Genomic DNA, 19,036 nt, shown 5'->3' with positions numbered 1-19,036 from the left:
AAATGATATTACTGGTGACTATCACAGGTGTTTCTTCATTTTCTGCAGGAGCATGTGTCATGATAAAAGGCCTATTCTTCTGCAGGCCAGATATAGGCTTTACTTATGGGTGTTGTCCAGTCACATCTGGTACAGGGACACAGTATCCCACAGGCAGCAGGTTGCTTAGAGAAAATACATTAAAAAAAAAAAACTTTTGTCATGGGGAAATTGAAAGCATGTTAGGCCTGTGTGTGTGACCTGGAATGCCAATAGGCCACATAAAGAATGCCAATAGGCCACATAAAGTTATGTTGTCAATGTCTGCACTCTGCAGAAGGTTTCCAGAAATATCCCTTGGTCAGACATGTTTTCAGTCAGGTCATCAGCACAGGTCTATTTTAGAGTCGGTTCAGATGAGAAATCTTACTATCTTACATTTAAACTCAATCCGATTAGCCATGACAGGCTAATGGCTAATATTCTTTCACTAGGATTTTCATATTTGGATTGGGATGGCTTGTGAAAATCTCATATGGAATAGGCTACATTTGGTGTGTGACCTTGCTGACTTCCCCAGCATTTATAAGCTAATGAAAATCTGTGATGAGTCTGTGTGGTGTTCATTTGCCTACATGCATGCACGATTTATATTATAACACGTTAATAGATGGCGACACTAGTACAGTTGCACTGGAGTCCCATTGAAAACAGGGAAGTGAAAACACAGCCGGAGTGAAAAACACTTGACACATGGTATCTTAAGTGAATCGGGCGGGGTAGCCCTAACTTCAGGTTGCAGCGCTATCCACAACATTTAGAGTTGTTGAAATAAGAATCGTTGACCACGAACCAATCTCAGTTAAGATATAAGTATTTTGTGTCGTGTCATTTTTTATTTTATTTTATTTTATTTAGCTCTAACGTGAAACCCAGTTCGAGGACATGACATGTAAGTTGCTTAGTTAGCTAGCACTAGCTAACTAACTTGTTTGACAACCCCTGGCTGTCAGTGGTGGTGCATCAAGGGCTAAGTTAATATCACTGTGTTGTCGACCACCTTTCCGAAGAGACGGCTAAAATCTCCAGATTTTCTCTTCCGTCATGGAACAATTTGATGAAGGTAAGACACTTGACGTCCTTATACGTTTAACCAAGAACTTGACTTTATCTTACCTGCTCTCCATCCTACTTCTCAAGTGCCTAACCAGACAGGTAGTTATGCTAGCGAGCTAGTTCGAAGGAGCTAGCTATGGAGACGCTCGATTTAATGTTAGCTAGTTTTAGTCGGGTTTTAGTCCTTGTTCACTGGATGGTCAGTTAGACGATGACTTGCATAGATGCTAGGTGAACGAGTTGGTCGTTAAACTGGTACTGCATGCATGTATGGGTTTTGCAAGTTCAGTTGTTAGCTATATTAGCCTAATTGTAGCCTTCCCCGAAGAGATAAGTTTGCTCTCTACTTAACTGCGAAGTTACAAGTTTAGACGAGGTCATGGGCGTAACGTTAGTTAAGGACAGAGTAACGTTTGTCTAAGCTAGTCATCACGTTTAAATATAATACCGTTAGCATCTATCCCCTTGTACGGATGCAGTACTGGGAACTCTTTGTTTACTTCTGAGTTCATCTCACATGGTCTTGAAAGTGCATTTATTTGGCTTGACAGCACCTAGCTACTAGCATAGTAGTCTCAATCAATGTACATCCTAATTTCCAAACAAATTAGGCTAATGTCTCAATGAAAGGATACAACGTCATTCTAAGAACAACACAACAGCAAGATCTTTAAAGTACTGTGAGGGTTAATTTTCTAACTAATTTGTGTGTTTAACAAACTAACTTTCAAATATGGTTCACAGCTGACTTACAGTGAGTAGCTAACCACCTAGCTGTAGGCTATGTGATAAACAGTGCTAGGTTATTGTTGCTATGCCTGAGAGAGCACTGGGGGTATTTCAAGTACGTACTGTAGTTTAGTGACAAACCTGGCTAACTCAGAGTAAGTGGTAAACCTCCTAATAGAAGAGCTGTATGGCTTCATTCTCCTAACAAAACAATGCAATAGGGCTCTTGTTGTAGGTTTACCACTTACTCTGAGTTAACTTACCCAGGTTTGTCACTAAACCAAGTAAGCTTACTTGAAATACTCCCCTGGACCATCTGAAGTACTTTGTTTTCAGAAGTCTATCGTGTAGTGTAGAACCTAAAGCCTTTCTGCAAAAGGGGTCATTCACGTCAGCTGATTATTTATCAGTAACATTCAGTTCACTGCTCTAGCAAACGAACAAGCTATAATCAGAATGAACCTTAACACCCACCAAATTCAGTCTGGACAGTGTGCATGAGCTTGATTGCTTTGATTTGGAGATACTGATTGCTTGTGCTAAGAAGTAATGGCCAAGGTAATGTAATATGCCAGGTCCAGCTTGTTCTAAAATATTTCTATATCTGGACATGTTTGGATGGTTGGTTCATTGTAATCTGCAGAAGTATTCTTGCTTTCAACAGTTGGTTTATTGCTTTCATACAAATTGTTATTTTTGGTGATGTACAAAGCCTGAAGTCTAATCTGCAAAAATGGGCCATGATAGTGCTCCATGTAAAACAAACAAGCATTTCATTTTGGGTAGATTTCATTGATCAAACATGGCAGCTTGAGTTCTGTTGACTTACGTTTTACGTTGAATTGTTTACAAGTCAGTACACACCTGCAGTCTATGCTTTACAGTTACAGCCTCACTTAAATCGAGGAGTTTGCACAGAGTTCATAAAATGCTTATTCATTAAGAGAAATGGCAGAGTTAGGTTATTTGTTTTGGGTGTTCGGAGAAATGATTGCAGGGTTTTATGGTTTGAAGATTTATACCAGGCTGCATTGTTTAGAGTATTGTTTTGAGTCATATTTAGCACAAAAAGTTAGCAAGGACACTACAGCTACAATGATTAATTATATTATTTATCTCATTTGAGTGTTGTGTGAAGAAAGTGCTTTACTGTAGAAGCGAGAAAGAGGAAGTGTACAAAGAAGGAAGAAGTTTGTTGTTGTGTTATGATCAATCTGGGTCAGAGCTCTCAGTTACAGCCCCACATTTTAGGCCTGGGCCTTACTGCCCACGTGAAAGTTTTGATTTTAGAACTAGAAATTCTCGTCTATCAAGGTAAAAATGCCAGTGTCATTGACATGCGCATCCATGCAGAACCGTAGTGACTTGTTGATTGAAGCGACAAGCCAGCCCAGAGCCATATAAAGGGACCTTTATACGGCTCTGGGCCAGCCTATGGCCTTGTACCGTGATTAAAATGATGATAATCAATGGCAATGAGTTATTCAGTGTCAAATCAGAGTTCAAATCAGGTCAAGTTCCAGAACTAAGGCCTTATTTTGGAGGCCATGTTTTAGCATCACCGTCTTAAAAAGTATTATTCCTAGTTTGCTATACCTTGGGCTGTGGCGATTTGGGTCAAATTTCCCACCCTTCATCTCCCTAGATTCAACCCTGTGCACTCCACACTAAATGACCATACACTGAGCTACATCCACACAGATTTTCATGTGCCTACTAGATACCCCAAATATCATTTTAATCCTTTAAAAATGACTGACAATTGTAACCTTCCCTTGTTTTTAACCTTGTATCCCTTATCCCTTTTTCCCCAAATGATTGATACCAAATGGGTATGAATACCCTCAATGTCATTTTCTGTTTTGTTTTAAATCTAAGACCTTAGTAGACCTTAATTTTGCCCATATTCAGGGTGGAAAGTGAAAAAGAAAGATTTGCATAAGACAAGTCAAATTGGTGTTTTTAAAAAGAAAAGATCATGGAGAATAAAGAAAAAAATATTTAAAAATCTTTGTATATTCCCACAAGGTGTTTGGGTGCTCTGAAAATGAGAACCAAAAGGATTTTTTAGACTTGTAAAGTCTGCTGTTCAGACCCTGAAGGAATTTATTTTCTGTTCATTGTTTTTTGTGAGAGTGTTTCTACTTATCTCAGTAAGGAAAATAAATCAAGAGCCTATGTTGAGTACAAATATGTCTTCTGAAGGCTTAAACAGAGCCCAGCCAAAAACTCCAATAAAATTTGTATCAACTTTGAGGGACAGCTATGACCATGCAGGATTATCCAGACCAAACGTGACGATTTTGCTACATACTATTCCTATTTATGTACCAGCATGCAAAACTTGAGCCTCCTACATGGTTTAGTTCTTGCCCTGTGGGCTTGTGAACTTTGACAAAAAAAAGAGGCCGAACAAAATCGACACCCCCCTCCCCCTGTAAAACTGGCTGTATCTTGGAAAGTATTGATCTTACATAAGAGTAATTTTACAGTGTGTCTCCTGGGTAACATAGGTACACCTGGTAATTTTTTCAGAATTTTTTGAGACCTAAGTGCGTGGGCCCTGGTTGAATTGACGTGGAATGACCCAGAGACCAAATTTCTCTCACAGGATCCTCAAAAGAGGATATATACTTATACTTATAACATGTTTTTCAGGCTGTTAAACTAAAGTAATAACAAGGGCTGAAAGGGTTATGAAGACATAGGATTTGAACAGAAATATTTTAAAGCCCTTAGTTTTGGGACCCGTTCATGGTGTTTGAACAAAATCTGAGATGGTGCAGTAACAACCTTTTTTGATTTGACACGGAATTACCTCATTAAAGTTGTATTGATAGGTCCATGGTCTTCTTTTTCTGGTATAGGAGTGTAGCGAGTAGCCTATTTGTTGTGGATGCCAGGCAAATTGTAAAATTATAGCCTGGACTAAATGCAATGGTCTGGACAGAAGAGGTGTTTGTTTGGGAAATATTTGCACAAAAATGTGCTGTCATAAGTGTATTGCATTTGTGGAGACAGCCTGCTCTGTCGTGACTTAAGCTTTTGCACTTCACTAAGCACTTGTCTAGTGACTTATTCAGACATGCCGCATTCTAAGCAGTAATGTTCTGTGTTTGGCCCCATCTCCAAATCCATGCAGAGCGAGCTCCACTGCCGAGGAACATGATCGAGAACAGCCTGTTCGAGGAGGAACCGGACGTGGTGGACCTGGCCAAGGAGACGCCCTCGTCCTCCTACCCCCTGGACCCGGACGACGTGGTCTACGAGCCCCGCACCTCGCGCCTGCTTGTCCGTGGCCTGGGCGAGAACGATGGCGATGAGGACGAAGAGGACTACGAGTCTTCCGCTCGGCTGCTGGGCATGTCCTTCATGAACCGCAGCTCCAGCCAACGGGCTGCTGCTGCCTCGGTGTACACACGGCAGAACCCCTCCGGCGGCTTCTGCTCTGTGCCCTCAGCCAAGACCCTGGTGGCCGGGGTCTTCATCCTGGTACTGATCGCCTCCATGGTCATGGTCATCTACTTCTTGCCCGGTTGCACGTTCACCAAAGATGGATGCAAGAAGCCCAACGTCACGCAGGAAGTCGTCTACCCGATCTCCACCGATGGGAAGCCGTTCCCCTGGGCTGACCTGAGATTGCCCACCACGGTGGTCCCCGTGCATTACGACATCCTGCTGCAACCCAACCTGACCACCATGACCTTCCAGGGGTCGGTCTCCATCACCATGACGCCTCAGCAGGACACCGACAAGCTTGTCCTGCACAGCTCTGACCTGAAAATCAGCCGTGCAACTTTGCAGGGTGTCGAGGTGAAGCCTACAGAATACAAGCCCTATCAACAGATTGCGATTAAAGATGTACAACTCAAGAAGGGACAGCAGTGTGTGCTCAAGCTGAACTATACAGCAAATCTTTCAAACAGCTACGACGGATTCTACAACAGCTCCTACCTAGACACAACTGGCACCAGACGGTAAAGGATGTGTTCACAGGCTTCCTATTGTTGAAAATGGGCATCATGGTTGTTGTTAAATATAGGCACTCTGCAGTAATATTCAGTTTGGTGTGTTTGAGCAGGGCTTATAGAAGTGTAATTGAGTGATAATCTCTGTTTTTTCTCTGGACATTAATTCGATTTGTGTTTTTCCTCCTTGCAGAGTTCTGGCTGCAACCCAATTTGAGCCTTTAGCTGCCCGTAAGGCTTTCCCCTGCTTCGACGAGCCAGCCTTTAAAGCTACGTTTTCTGTGAAGATAAAGAGAGAAGCCGGATACATAAGCTTATCTAACATGCCCATGGTAGCACAACATCATTAACAGCTTCTTCATGGAAAAAAAAAAAATCACAAGCACAGTTCCATTAAGCTTTGCTGGACCAAACTGTAAATGATAGCATACATCTCTATCTTTTTTATTCAACCTGGTTATGTAGGCTTAATTTGATTGAACACAGCCTTGATTTTTTGTGCTGCAGACCAAGACTACGCCACAGAAGGATGGGCTCCTGCTGGATGAGTTTGAAAAGAGTGTGACCATGAGCACTTACTTAGTGGCCTTCATCGTGGCCAACCTGAGCAGTGTGAGCCGCAACGTTAGTGGAACCGAGGTAGGCTGCTTTTATCAAGCTGTCAATGAAAACAACTTGGAAGAAAAGCTCTAAAAAAACAGGATATCATTGCATGCCATGACAAAAAATGGTTTATACTGAGAGATATGGTACTGATTTAAAAAAAAGAAAAGGATTTCCCCATGTGATGGACTATGGCCACGGAAAGCTGTTTCAGCAGCACATTTATTTCCAGTGGAGCGTTAGCAACGGTATTCTGTTATATTCTGCTCCTTTCGTGTTCACTCCGACACTAAACATCTTGTTTATGTCCAACAGTGCAACTCTTTATTCAAATTCGACATACGCATAAATCCTTCAGCATTTTAACATGCTCATTCACTAGGTGTAACACCCAACCGGATCCGTGTAAACAGGTGCGCTAAAACAATGCAGGTGATGTCCAATCGGAAATGTTTGTGCTGGCTGAAAAGCCTTCCAGGAAGTGCGTGGCAAATTGTATATTATTTGTCCACTGAGGTTTACAGTGTAGTTATAACTTGTTTATATTATGTAAAGAAAAGTCTTCCTTGTCTGAACAGTATGTGGATATGTGGATGCTTACATTCAGGTCTCAGTCTATGCTGTACCAGACAAGAAGGATCAAGTCAACTATGCTCTGGACAGTGCTGCAAAGCTGCTTGAATTCTACAATGAATTCTTTGACATCCACTACCCCCTAAACAAATTAGGTGGGTCCATCCACACACAATTGTTGTGGCGTGTTTTAGTAGGAGGGACCACTACAATGGTCATTATCTGCGTGTCATTGCAGTCTTTGTCATCATGTGACCTGGTTTTTATTTAGATATGGTGGCTATCCCTGACTTCCTGGCGGGGGCCATGGAGAACTGGGGACTCATCACATTTCGGGAAACAACACTGCTGGTGGGAAATCACTCCTCGCCCCTGGACAGGCAGCTGGTGACCTCTGTTATTGCACATGAAATCGCCCACCAGGTACAGCACTTGTAACCCTCCCATCCCCATTTATCTATCCATCACTCATGATGTTTTGTAGCAGCGTCACCAGCCCACCAGCGATTTCATTTAGTATTGTCATTTAGTTTGGCACCACCAGGTTAGCAACCATATACACATTACAGAGGATCAGTTGGATCAGTTTTCAATCAGTTTGAAAATTGTTGGATTTGTTTTGAGTTCACTGCTGTGTGACCGAAATGTATTATTTTGCATTTCCTCCTTAATATAAAAAGCACTACTACAAATTGATATTGACCAAATGTAGTGTATATGTCTAGATGATTGTTTTTGCTGTATATTTTTGTAATTGTATGTACTTTTTGATTATTTATTTATCCCAGCAGCTATTCCACTGGCCAATGTGTGTTGATAGCTGCTTGCATAAGTATGTATGTCATAATCATATTGCTCAGTCTAGGTGCATTTGATTTCTTTCAGTGGTTTGGGAACCTTGTGACCATGAAGTGGTGGAATGACCTGTGGCTTAATGAAGGCTTTGCCTCTTATATGCAGTACATGTCCATTGAGAAATTGTTCCCTGAACTTGATATTGTAAGTTACCTTTGCATGTGTGTATTATAATGCTAATACTTTTGAAAGCATATTGAATTATCTAGTAATGTATACTTGATTTTGAATATTTGTCTAAATAATTAAGTCAATTCAGTTGTTTTGTGGGCTGTTACATTTGATTGCAAAGTTTCTTATTTGCCTTGCTTTGTTTAAAAATTGCTTTTAGGACAATGAGTTCCTCAACGTTCGTTTCAGAGCTTTGGCAAAAGACTCTCTGAACTCGTCCCACCCTATCTCTGCGGTGGTGAAAACTCCAGAGCAAGTGGAGGAAATGTTCGACTCCGTGTCCTATGAGAAGGTGCGCTTTTCTGAACCTAGACCAAGTCCAAAAAGAACTGTGATATTTCTGATTGGTGTATGACCTCTAACGTCACTCAAACAATTTTAAAGTTGTTGACCTCATGAAGATGTTTTTAAGTCCGAGCATACTTGTGTGTGTGTGTGTGTGTGTGTGTGTGTGTGTGTGTGTGTGTGTGTGTGTGTGTGTGTGTGTGTGTGTGTGTGTTTCTTACAGGGCCACTGTTGGTTTTGTTTGTCATTCCAAATAGTAAGTCTGTGTTTTTAGAATGTGTGCTGTTTTATTATTTCAGGGTGCCTCAATATTGCTCATGGTCAATTCCACACTGAATGAAGGAGAATTCCAGAAAGGAGTGACTGAGTATCTTAAGAAGTTCAAAAGTCGTAATACAGTCAATGAAGACCTGTGGAACAGCCTTTCCTCGGTAACTTCACCTAAAAACTAGATATTGCAACATTGTCACCTGAAGGGAACAGTGCATTATTGTGCTAGTTTTGTACTATGCGCGGCTACTTCACAGCACAGCCCCCATGTGATTAGTCTGTCTTCCCATGTACCTTACACAGGTGAGCAAAACGTTCAATGTGACGGAGATGATGAACACGTGGACTCTCCAGAAGGGCTTTCCTCTGGTCACTGTGAGCAGAAAGGGCTCTGAGGTCAAACTTACGCAGGAGCACTTCCTCCTTGATGCTGGGAACTTCACTTCCAAGTACTGTTCTGAACACATTTCTAAACTGAAACACACAAACAGCTGAAACAAATTGAAATGGTTTTGCGGGTGGGAATTCTTGACATTTGGATTTAGAAAAGGCCCACCTCTTAGTCAGAGAAAATTCAAATGACCCTAATGTATGGAATTGCCTATTCAGTGATACAATTGTGATTTCATGTTTGTTTGTCCTCTGCTGTTTCTCTTCCATGTGTCTCGTGAAGGAACTTGTGGCACATTCCACTGACATATGTCAATGACAGCTGTAGCAATGCCAGTGGCTGCAAGCAGGTGTTTGTCCTCAAGGAAAAATCAGGTGTGCTTGTCACCTTCACCCTTTTTGCTGTAAAAGATATTATTGCGGTTGCTGTGATTTATCGTTAAACTAAAGTCTATGACTAAATATTGTTTTCTTAAATCATTTTTTATCATTTTGATGCTATTTATTTGTTGAATCTATTGCTGTCAATGGGACTTTGCTCTCTGGTTGTACAGATTGACTAACCTGACCCTAGCCAGATGAATTTCGCTCCGCCTAGCTCCACTCATCCATCTGGAACCGATCCATTGAAGTGTTGCTTCAGAAGGCTGGGCCTAATCAAAAAATGCTTGCATATGATTGAATAAGCCACTTGTCCGTCATCTATTGACGTGCTACTTCAACCACTCACATCGAAGCCAACCCGTGGACGCTTAATAACAGTGTCACAGTCGCCTTCACGCTATGTCACATCTATGAAACTCCCGCCCTGCGTCCTGATTGGCTGAACCATAAAGTCGGTTGCAGAAATCACTCTCAATGGAAGAGGTCCCAGATGGATGTGAGTGAAGCTAGGCGGAGCTATAGCGGAACGAAATTCATCTGGCTAGGGTCAGGTTACAGATTGACTACTACACTAAATATTTTGAATTACAAAGTTTTTTTTTTTTTAAAGAAATGCTACAATGTATATTTGTCATTGTACAGTTGATATGTTTTAGATTTTCAGTTTCTGTGTTTTTGTTTTCACCTGTTTTTAGCCAAACTAGACATCCCTTCTGATGTTAACTGGTTGAAATTCAACTTTAAAAACGAGGGCTTCTACATTGTGGACTATGGAGTGGAGGGCTGGAGAGCTCTCATAGAAGCCCTGCAGAATGACATGAACGTCCTCACTCATGAAGATCGAGCTGCTCTTGTTAACAACGTATTCATGCTCTCAAGGTACTGACTGAATATGAAAAGTGTCTTAGATTAGTTTGTAAAAAGATAAGGAGTGGTTATTCTACCCATGCACTTGTACGCTTAACATAATATGGTTATGTTAATAAAGCATTTTTTTGTCACTTCACACATGTGAGACTGCCCAACAGCTATCTGATGAAACCTAATAAGACGTTTCATTTGATTTAATTTGGTGTTTAATTTTCCTTCAGACTGGGCAAGGTGTCCTTCAGGCAGGTGTTGAACATGATGAACTACATGACCAACGAGACGGAGACGGCTCCACTCACTGAAGCCCTGGGCCAGCTCATGCACATCCTCAGGATGTTGGAGAAGAGGCAGGACCTCGACCTGGTTGGCAGGATGAAGGTCGGTCACCTATGTAGACTTAATCTCAGTTATCTAACTAAACCCGCAGAGCAAGGTGAAAGTTAATCCTCCCTTATAGACTTTGGCCTTCTCGCTAAACCTTCAGAGCAAGTTGAAGGTTAGTCACTACTATTAGGGAATTCTAGTCTAGCAACCAGCGTTACAAGTCTAGGGAATATTTCTATGTTGCTAGGACCTTAAACCACATTATCTGGATGTGTGCAGAGGACATGTCAGTCAGTATGTTTGAGCTCAGCAGATGAATGAGAAGCCAAGGGGCGGCCAGCTTACCTTCCCGATGGGCCACCTCACTCTTGCCTCTCCAAGGCGTCCAGCTCGCGCTTGGCAGATGTCCACCGTGCAGGGAAACCCCAGAGCAAGGGGAAACCCCACGATGAAGCAGGACTGAAACGAACGAACACACAAACGAACGAACAAACAAATGAAAACGGGCCCAAATGAAACAAAACCACAACTAAACCAATCAGAATATTGACAAGGTGCACAGTTCATGTGTTGCGCGGCAAAAGCAGCTGGGAGTTTCACTGCATCGACCCAGCAGCTGAGTTCCCCAGGTCTCCGAGCCTCTCTCAATTGACTGCCATTCTGCAGGTCTCATAGTCAATCACCAATAAGACCGGAAGTAGCTGACGCCCCTTGTGGATGGAGGATATGTGTGTGGGTGACAGTGTGCTGTCTGCTCTCGTGCTGGTAAATATAAATTTGTCCACAGCCTATATTAGTCAACAAGGCCGATACTGGCCAATTCTGATGTTGGTCGATATATCGGTGCGTCCCTAATAAAACTGCGTCCCTAATCAGTCAGCTAGGTACATTTGATCTCAGCCCTCTTGCTAATCTCAAGGTGTGTTCAAATTAGCAAACAAAGGTGAATGTTTGCACATGTTTTCTATGTATCTTGAGTTTGTGGTAGCTTACAAACAGTTTAAGGAGGTAGGTGTGTGCCAACACACCTGGATGCTGGACAAAGGGTTGACGTTGAAATTAAATGTTCACACAAAACCTTTTAAGTTCAAAGGAAACATGTTCTCCGCAAATGTTTGCCTCTGTTCTCCAGTGGGCAGCATGAGGGTCAGTCATCTATGAGGATTTAATCTCAGTCCTCTTGCTTAACCTGCAGGGCAGGATGAAATTAATCCTTTGTGTGTTTTAACCTAACCACTCTAGGTAAACATACTAAACCATATGCCTATATGCCCTGGCATTTAAGTCTTTACTTTTTGTACTATTTGTACTATTTGTTACTAAAGACTATTTAGGTCTTTTACTATTTGTTCGGGGTATTTAAGCTATTATAACATGCACCCAGGTCTCCTTTTAGAGAGGATTTGTCCCTTTGTGTCCACTCAGGCGTACATCATCAGTCATTTCCAGGATTTGATGGACAGCCAGTCCTGGGGAGTGGAGAACTCGGTGGCCAAGCAAACCCTGCGTTCCACTCTGCTGGAGATCTCCTGCAACTTCTACAAGGGAAACTGCACAGAACAAGCCATGGCTCTCTTCAAGAAATGGGTGGACTCCAATAACACAGAACAGTGAGTGTGGCGCAACAAAACGGTCCTTGTTGAATGATCCGACTTGTGATGGTGTGATTGTCATGAAGTAGCAGTAATGGGCAAGCTACTAACAAAATGTAGTGATCTAAACTACCAGTTACTCTATATCAGTGTTTCTCAAACTTTTTTAGATCAAGGACCACTTAACCAATACAAAAAACCCTCACAGACCACCTAGCTAAAAGAAAGAGTAGACCTACTTCAATAGTATATTAAACAATAGGCCTACTCAATGAACCACCTTGCTTATTGTCTTTGCACCTTGCATATTGTGTCAGAGGATTCATATGATTTAAACTGGCATAGCTTACATAGGCAGTGTTGCAGAACTGTTTGTATTTACTGTTGGTTCAATATTGCAAAATCTATATTATATTTTATCATGTCTGCTCGTGAACCACATGGGATAGCTTGTGGACCACCAGTGGTCCTCGGACCACACATTGAGAAACACTGGTCTATATTTAGGTAGGCTATAACTTCAAAAACACATGTTCAGTTCAAAAACAATAACCCTTGATTATTACTCTGACAGCTCCACATGATCGCAAAAGGCAGGTACTGAGAGAGTGTGAATAGATATGACCTATGGGTATACTCAATTTAGATTTGGGCATTTCTTAAGTTTGCAGGATAAACTGCAATGTAACTCAAAACTCCTTAACTATACTTAATGAATTCTCAATTATCTCAATTTCATTCCACTCGGCTGAATTGTTGGTGCTATGTTTAAAATGTACAATTTCCCAGTCAGTTTATGTTTACCTTGTGCAAGTTAAAACCAATACAAACAATTTTGACAGCCTATTTTGTAGACATTGCACAATAAAACCATGCAGTGGTTAGAAACCAGACTCTACCACCAAGATGCTTGAAAGCACAATTTCGTTGCTTCAGCTCAGCCATGGAAAATTAGTTTGTCTAAGTTCATTGAATAGAACTGAACAGCCAGAAGGAAGCTCTCCTGTGAGCTCCACAAATGCTCATGATGGTGGGCTTCGGGAAATTCTAATCAATAGTTTTCATAATGTCTTTACGTTACATCAAACAACTAATCAGTTGCTCAGTAAAATTAAATCAACCATGGAAATAATAGTTGGTTCCAGCCGTGCTGTTTACAGGACCCCCTTCTCCACTTTCTGCCAAAGTCCTTTTAGGCAAGTCCCTCCACTCAGCGGCCATTTGACAACGCTTTTTGGGCACTCGTCAGAAATGCGTGTGCGCAAGGCTTCGCGACACCAATCTTGCTCCAGCGGCGAGATCACAACACATGTTTGGCACGATGTCTTAACAACACACCATATGATTGGCTCAATGTATTCACATGTCAACGTTTTGCCGAGGAAGGGGTGGGATATGTGTAGACAACGGCCATATTGGCGTGACAAACTAGCCCCATGCATTTCTATGGAGTATTTTTTGAATGCTGTGTCTCCACATTAGAAAGTCTCTGTGTCTGCTCTTCCGCCAGCATCCCGGGGGACCTGATGAGGGTGGTGTTCTCGGTGGCGGCACAGGCGGACGACGGCTGGAACACGCTGCTGGAGGCCTACAGGCACTCCATCTACGACTCGGAGAAGCGCAAGATGCTGGAGGCTCTTGCCAGCACGCACAACGTGTCCCGGATTGCCTGGTGAGGAGATGGAATGTGGGCTGCTGAAGGGTTAAAAGCAGCGTTAGTGGTTGCGTTATTTAAACCCTCCCTGTAGGTTTCCAGTAGTTAGTTGACCAGGTTGTGTACCCAGGCTGTGATCCTTGAAGGTCCTAGATATCATTTCTGGCTTGACATGAGATGGTTTCCCCAATGTTTGAAATTCTAAAATGCCTGAAGACTGACGATTGATGCTGACATTTACTGTTTTTTTTAGATGGAATTAAATCAGATTGTCATCCAGGATGCCAGGCTAACATATTTAGTAATGTGCCATTTACAGTAAAAGGCTATTGATTCATCAACCATTGTTTAACTGTTTACTGATGACATGCCATTTTGAAAAGGATATTGACTGATAAAAAATATGATTGACCATGTCTGCATAACTGCATTGTACAGCACCTTTACAGCATTCCTTCGAAAATCAGTTATGTTATTAAATGGATATGGCCACTGTTTATGACTCTTCTAATTTTGCTGTTTTGAACTGAAATGCCCTGATACAAAACCCATCAACTCTTTTGTGGGATGTCCATGTGACGCTGACATACTTTATCACTATCTTTTGGGGCAGGATCCTCAAAGCTGGCCTTAGTGGAAGTGACATTCAGAACCAGGAGCTCCCGCTGGTCATCAGCACCGTCTGCAGGAGCTTTGCAGGCTACCTCTACGCATGGAATTTCGTCAAGGAAAACTGGGAAAAGATCACTCAAAAGTGAGCACCCCATGTCCTTCAGATCATGTGGAATTTGACACATTGTTTATGGTCCATATCCAGATTGGAAGGCTACATTATTGTGTTTCTTTCTTTCTTTCTTTCTTTCTTTCTTTCTCTCTCTCTCTCTCTCTCTCTCTCTCTCTCTCTCTCTCTCTCTCTTTCTTACATTTTTTTTTAGGTTTCCTATTGGGTCTTTTGCCATTCAAAATATTATTGTGTCAACAACCTCCCAGTTTTCTACCAAGCTTCAACTTCAAGAGGTAAGGCAGAGGGGGTAATATTGACTATCAGGTTAACATGTATGTGTACATTTCAATTCATCCTAGCAAACCAGCAATGTCTTGAGTGCTAATCACCAAAGCCTTCCCCCAAAACAGCTTCAGAACTTCTTCAGCTCACTCAAAGACAAAGGCTCACAGATGAGAAGTGTGGAGGAGGCGGCCGAGACAATCAAGCTCAACATCCAGTGGATGGACAAAAACCTGGATACACTCCGAAACTGGCTGTAGAGGCTGCCCATGTACCCCCCACCACACCTCCCATCTGCACCTCCTCCTCCCTCCACTCCTCTGAACCTCCAGGTGGCACTGCCCCCAACCCCACCCCCCACCACCACACACCACCACAGCTACGCCACCGTTTGCACTAGTAGGAGTTCCAAGCTTGCTCAGGGCTACCCGTTTTTGATTGTATGTCTTGAGACACATACAGGAAAGAAGTTGGGAGTTTTGTACAATTTTTTTTTTCTCTCTAAGTGTTCTCTTATTTGGCTACTCGCCAAACATGCATCTTTTGAAAAAAAAAAAACGTTTATGCCTTTCGGGAGCAACCGGACACAAAAACGAACCACACAACTGAGAAGCTAAACCGCTAATCTTACTGTGGATACTACTGCCAGTGACGGTCAGGAGTGTCCTCTTAAACACGCTCCCTATGTGGGAATGGGTCTGAATATAACACTTTGTTGTTGATGTCTCCAGGCCTCACTGCCTTTTTGACTCGGGCTTGTCGTATCCGAAAGAGTTTTACTTTTGAGCCATGAGCAGATTCCTTGCACACGTTTGAGGTCTTACAGCTCTTCTGCCGCTGTTACAATGTATATATACTTTTTGCCTTAGCAAGCTCTCCATCTGTTGCATGCTATGTATTTCCAAAGTTTGCATTATGAAAACGATGCTTTTCCCTTCCTCTCTTTTGTATATATGGTTTGAGAAGCTGTGAGAGTGTTGATGTCCAGTTGGTCAGGGACGATTCGCACACAGTGCTTTGAGTTTGTCATGGGACACAATAATGGCAAAACGGCAACAGGGAATGCACTTTGTTTTTATTTTGACCATTGCTGATGTGGGAGATTACGAGAAATTTATAAAATGTATAAAACTTTTATATTTACTTTCATTTCCTGCATTGAACAGTTTTAGTCTTGCAAGTATGAATGCAGCCCACTGGTTCTTGTTGTCCTGAGTTATTTTTTGATTCCCAAATTTAGATGATGTCAACTAGACTGCCAGCCTATTCCTTCCTTTGTGAATCAGGTGGGTAAGAGCTGTATGGCTTCATTCTCCTAACAAAACAATGCCATAGGGCTCTTGTTGTAGGAGGTTTACCAGTTACTCTGAGTTAACTTACCCAGATTTGTTACTAAACCATGTACTTGGAATACCCCCCTGGATTGGATATCCAAATAAGAAGGGCTCCGAGGCACACCTTCCGTGTTCAGTGTTTTCACTGAGATGCATTCACTTGGCCCATCCTTTACATCATATACATAACCAGATTAATCTGTTTCATGAAGTTCTTGTCCATATACAGTAGTTTATACAGTATACATGAGAAGATCTAAGTATTAATGACTGATCCTAAAATCATGAATTGTCACTGAAAGTATATTTGGCTTTGTCTATGGTGATTCACGATAATAGGATTTTACATAATGCTGCCATAAAAGTCAACACTGCTTATTCACTGTGCAATTTAGAGACCTAATTTTATTAAATGCTTACCAAAAATATATATTTTTCAATAGTAAGGTTTGTTTCTGTCCATATGTGCACATTATGAATATAAACAACCTGACATACTTTCTCATACATTCTAGGAAATGGTGTAGAGGATTAGCTTCAGCCAGTTAGCATCCCAATTAGTGAAAGTGAGGAAGTACCCCGCCCCCCATTCAAATCACCCAAAAATATCCTTTAAAAATGGTGTCTCAGTTCTGACCACACCTTCACAAAGTCAATAGGAGCCACATTATTGGTGGACACAGAAGTATGTTGTCTGTGTGGATTGGTGGATGAACTGCCAATTTCCTGCTAGGAGGATCAGCCAGTCCACATGGAGCGAAGTGAGCGCATGATGGACGCCATTTTTAAAGATCGCACCTACTCAATGAGTGATTTAGACCATATGTCTGTATTTCCAGTTAAAGGAGAAGAGAAACTTCTAGAAAAAAGGCACTCCCTTTTTGCTTTTATATGCTTTACCATGTATAGACTTGTATCAAACAGTACTTGAAGAACCAGGAGTTCAGAAGGTATCCTTTCTTGATTGTATGTGTTATACGAGGGGTTCGGTGGGGCTTGAACGGTGAAGTTCTCAGTTAAGCCAGGTCGGCCTAAGCAGGTAAACTCCGCCATAATGGACCAGTGCTGGAGAGAGGGACCCGAAGGAGACCTTGTAGACCTTGAGTCTTTTAGCTGATCGAGGAGCAGCACGCTGGTCTCTACCGGAGGGGAGTGTTACCCTCTCCGGAAACATAGTGGGAGAGCATGTGGGTGATTTCTGAGGGAGTTTGTGAAGGCTGTCATTCCTGGTACTTTTCTGTAATAGGGTGTAAATCAAGTGGGTGTGGCAATGTTCAGCCAACGAATTGAGTAGACCTTGACCACACCCTCCCACCCTAGTGAGATTATTCTTGTTTTCTATTGTACATACAACATCATATGTTTTCATACAGAAGTGAATTTTTTAATTTGATTTAAAAGTAAATCATTTATGTATTTTGCGTGATTCAGTTATTTATCTGCTAAAAGCTTGATCTTTGATTTCTTGTTGCCTGTGGGATATGTTAATTTTGTCATAAATGGCGCACTTGGAAGGTTACCGATTTATTAACTTAAAAAGTCAAGAACATTGTCTACTATTGATGGATGTGGATTATGCAATGCAGAATCTTGTCTGAATGTCAAGAATGAACAAAAGAATGGTAGCATTGGAGAATTGAGGCTCAAGTCTTGCTTTTTAAAAATGGCAAGTTCTACCACCAACAAATTGTACCACTACTTCTGTGCTTGCGATGTTGGCCATTTCATTTAAAGTGAAGTGAAACCTGTGCTGTCTCATTATGCTATAATATATAATTAAAGACATTTTCTAAACTCAGTATATCAATGAATTTGTCAATCTCTGCCCCAATCATCACCAACACATGGAACTTTGTGGAACCATGTGCCTCCAGCAGATGGCAATATTGCCCATTTTTATTTGCCCTGACCTTATTTATACCGTATGGTCCTGACTGACATGAAATGATACGGCGTAGACTACAGCCTCATGTTAAATTGGCTTGACATACGTATTAACTTGTATTGGGTTTGACCTGAAAACCTCACCCCCTTATAACTGTAGTAACCAACAATGATGAGCTAGCCATATGGAGAGGGCACAACAACTTGTCACAATAGAGCTGATTGTTAACTACATACCCAGGGGGCAGAAGGGGTTTTATAGACATGTAATGTGGTAAAAGGTTGTGACCCAGAAATTATATCTAGGACCTTCAAGGATCACAACCTGGCCAACTAACTACTGGAAACATACAGGGAGGGTTTAAACAATGCAACCCCTAATGCTGCTTTTAACCCTTCAGCAGTTACACCAAAGATCCTTTAGAACACTTCAACCGTCTCTGTTACACTTTATCAACCGTCTCTGGTTACACTTTACTTGTCGGTACATGACACTGTCTTGAATGTGTCATAAGCATTGTAAACAAGTCATTACATTCTGTTAGCCTAATTGGTGTTAGTAGTTATGGATCTGGGTATATATTTTGTTTTCATATTTATTTAACTTCATACAATGTCTTAATTGCACAAGTCATTTTCTGTTTTACAAAGTAACAAGTTACAAAAGTAATTTTCTGTTTAAGAATTAAAAAAAGAGATGGCTCTTCCATTTTGTCAGGGGCGCAGTAGGTGCGGGAGATTCAAGGGATTAGTCCATTCTCTCTAGTTCATACAGTAGGCTAGCATAAATTGGAAAATATAGGTGGATGAGGAGTAGGCCTAAATTAGAACATGCAAGCGTGCAGGAGCACACACCAGAATGTATCATCACTTATTCTAAAAGAGGCTACGACACACATAAATACACTACATCAATTAGGCTACATTATTTCCGACCATGGCCTATCTGCAGATAGTAATACAGTATTTTAATGCATGGCCAACACATACGAAACAAGGTGGCAGTTTGGGCTACAAAGATCAAACTGTCAAAGCAGACAAACAAATCC

General features: G+C 41.7%; 1 protein-coding gene across 1 annotated transcript; it reads left to right on the top strand.

The window, feature by feature from the left end:
- Positions 1-721: 721 nt before the first annotated feature.
- Positions 722-17,904, top strand: LOC125294734 (leucyl/cystinyl aminopeptidase). The gene is made up of 18 exons (XM_048243699.1): positions 722-1,102; positions 4,967-5,801; positions 5,986-6,124; positions 6,300-6,431; positions 7,003-7,123; positions 7,240-7,391; positions 7,854-7,967; positions 8,155-8,286; positions 8,579-8,710; positions 8,853-8,998; positions 9,223-9,314; positions 10,019-10,202; positions 10,415-10,571; positions 11,943-12,127; positions 13,620-13,781; positions 14,377-14,517; positions 14,699-14,780; positions 14,898-17,904. Exons 1-18 carry the CDS (start codon positions 1,084-1,086, stop codon positions 15,027-15,029), a joined length of 3,057 nt encoding a protein of 1,018 aa, XP_048099656.1. The 5' UTR covers positions 722-1,083; the 3' UTR covers positions 15,030-17,904.
- The last annotated feature ends 1,132 nt before the right edge of the window (positions 17,905-19,036 follow it).

The sequence above is a fragment of the Alosa alosa genome, chromosome 5 (assembly GCF_017589495.1).
Source record: "Alosa alosa isolate M-15738 ecotype Scorff River chromosome 5, AALO_Geno_1.1, whole genome shotgun sequence".
NCBI lineage: Eukaryota > Metazoa > Chordata > Actinopteri > Clupeiformes > Clupeidae > Alosa > Alosa alosa.
The sequence above is the reverse complement of the archived record's forward strand: the minus strand, read 5'-3'. Positions and strand labels throughout refer to the sequence as shown.

Coding starts and splice junctions, on each gene's coding strand:
- LOC125294734 (XM_048243699.1), top strand. Junction 6,432..7,002: donor GCAACGTTAGTGGAACCGAG/GTAGGCTGCTTT, acceptor GCTTACATTCAG/GTCTCAGTCTATGCTGTACC. Junction 13,782..14,376: donor AACGTGTCCCGGATTGCCTG/GTGAGGAGATGG, acceptor CTTTTGGGGCAG/GATCCTCAAAGCTGGCCTTA.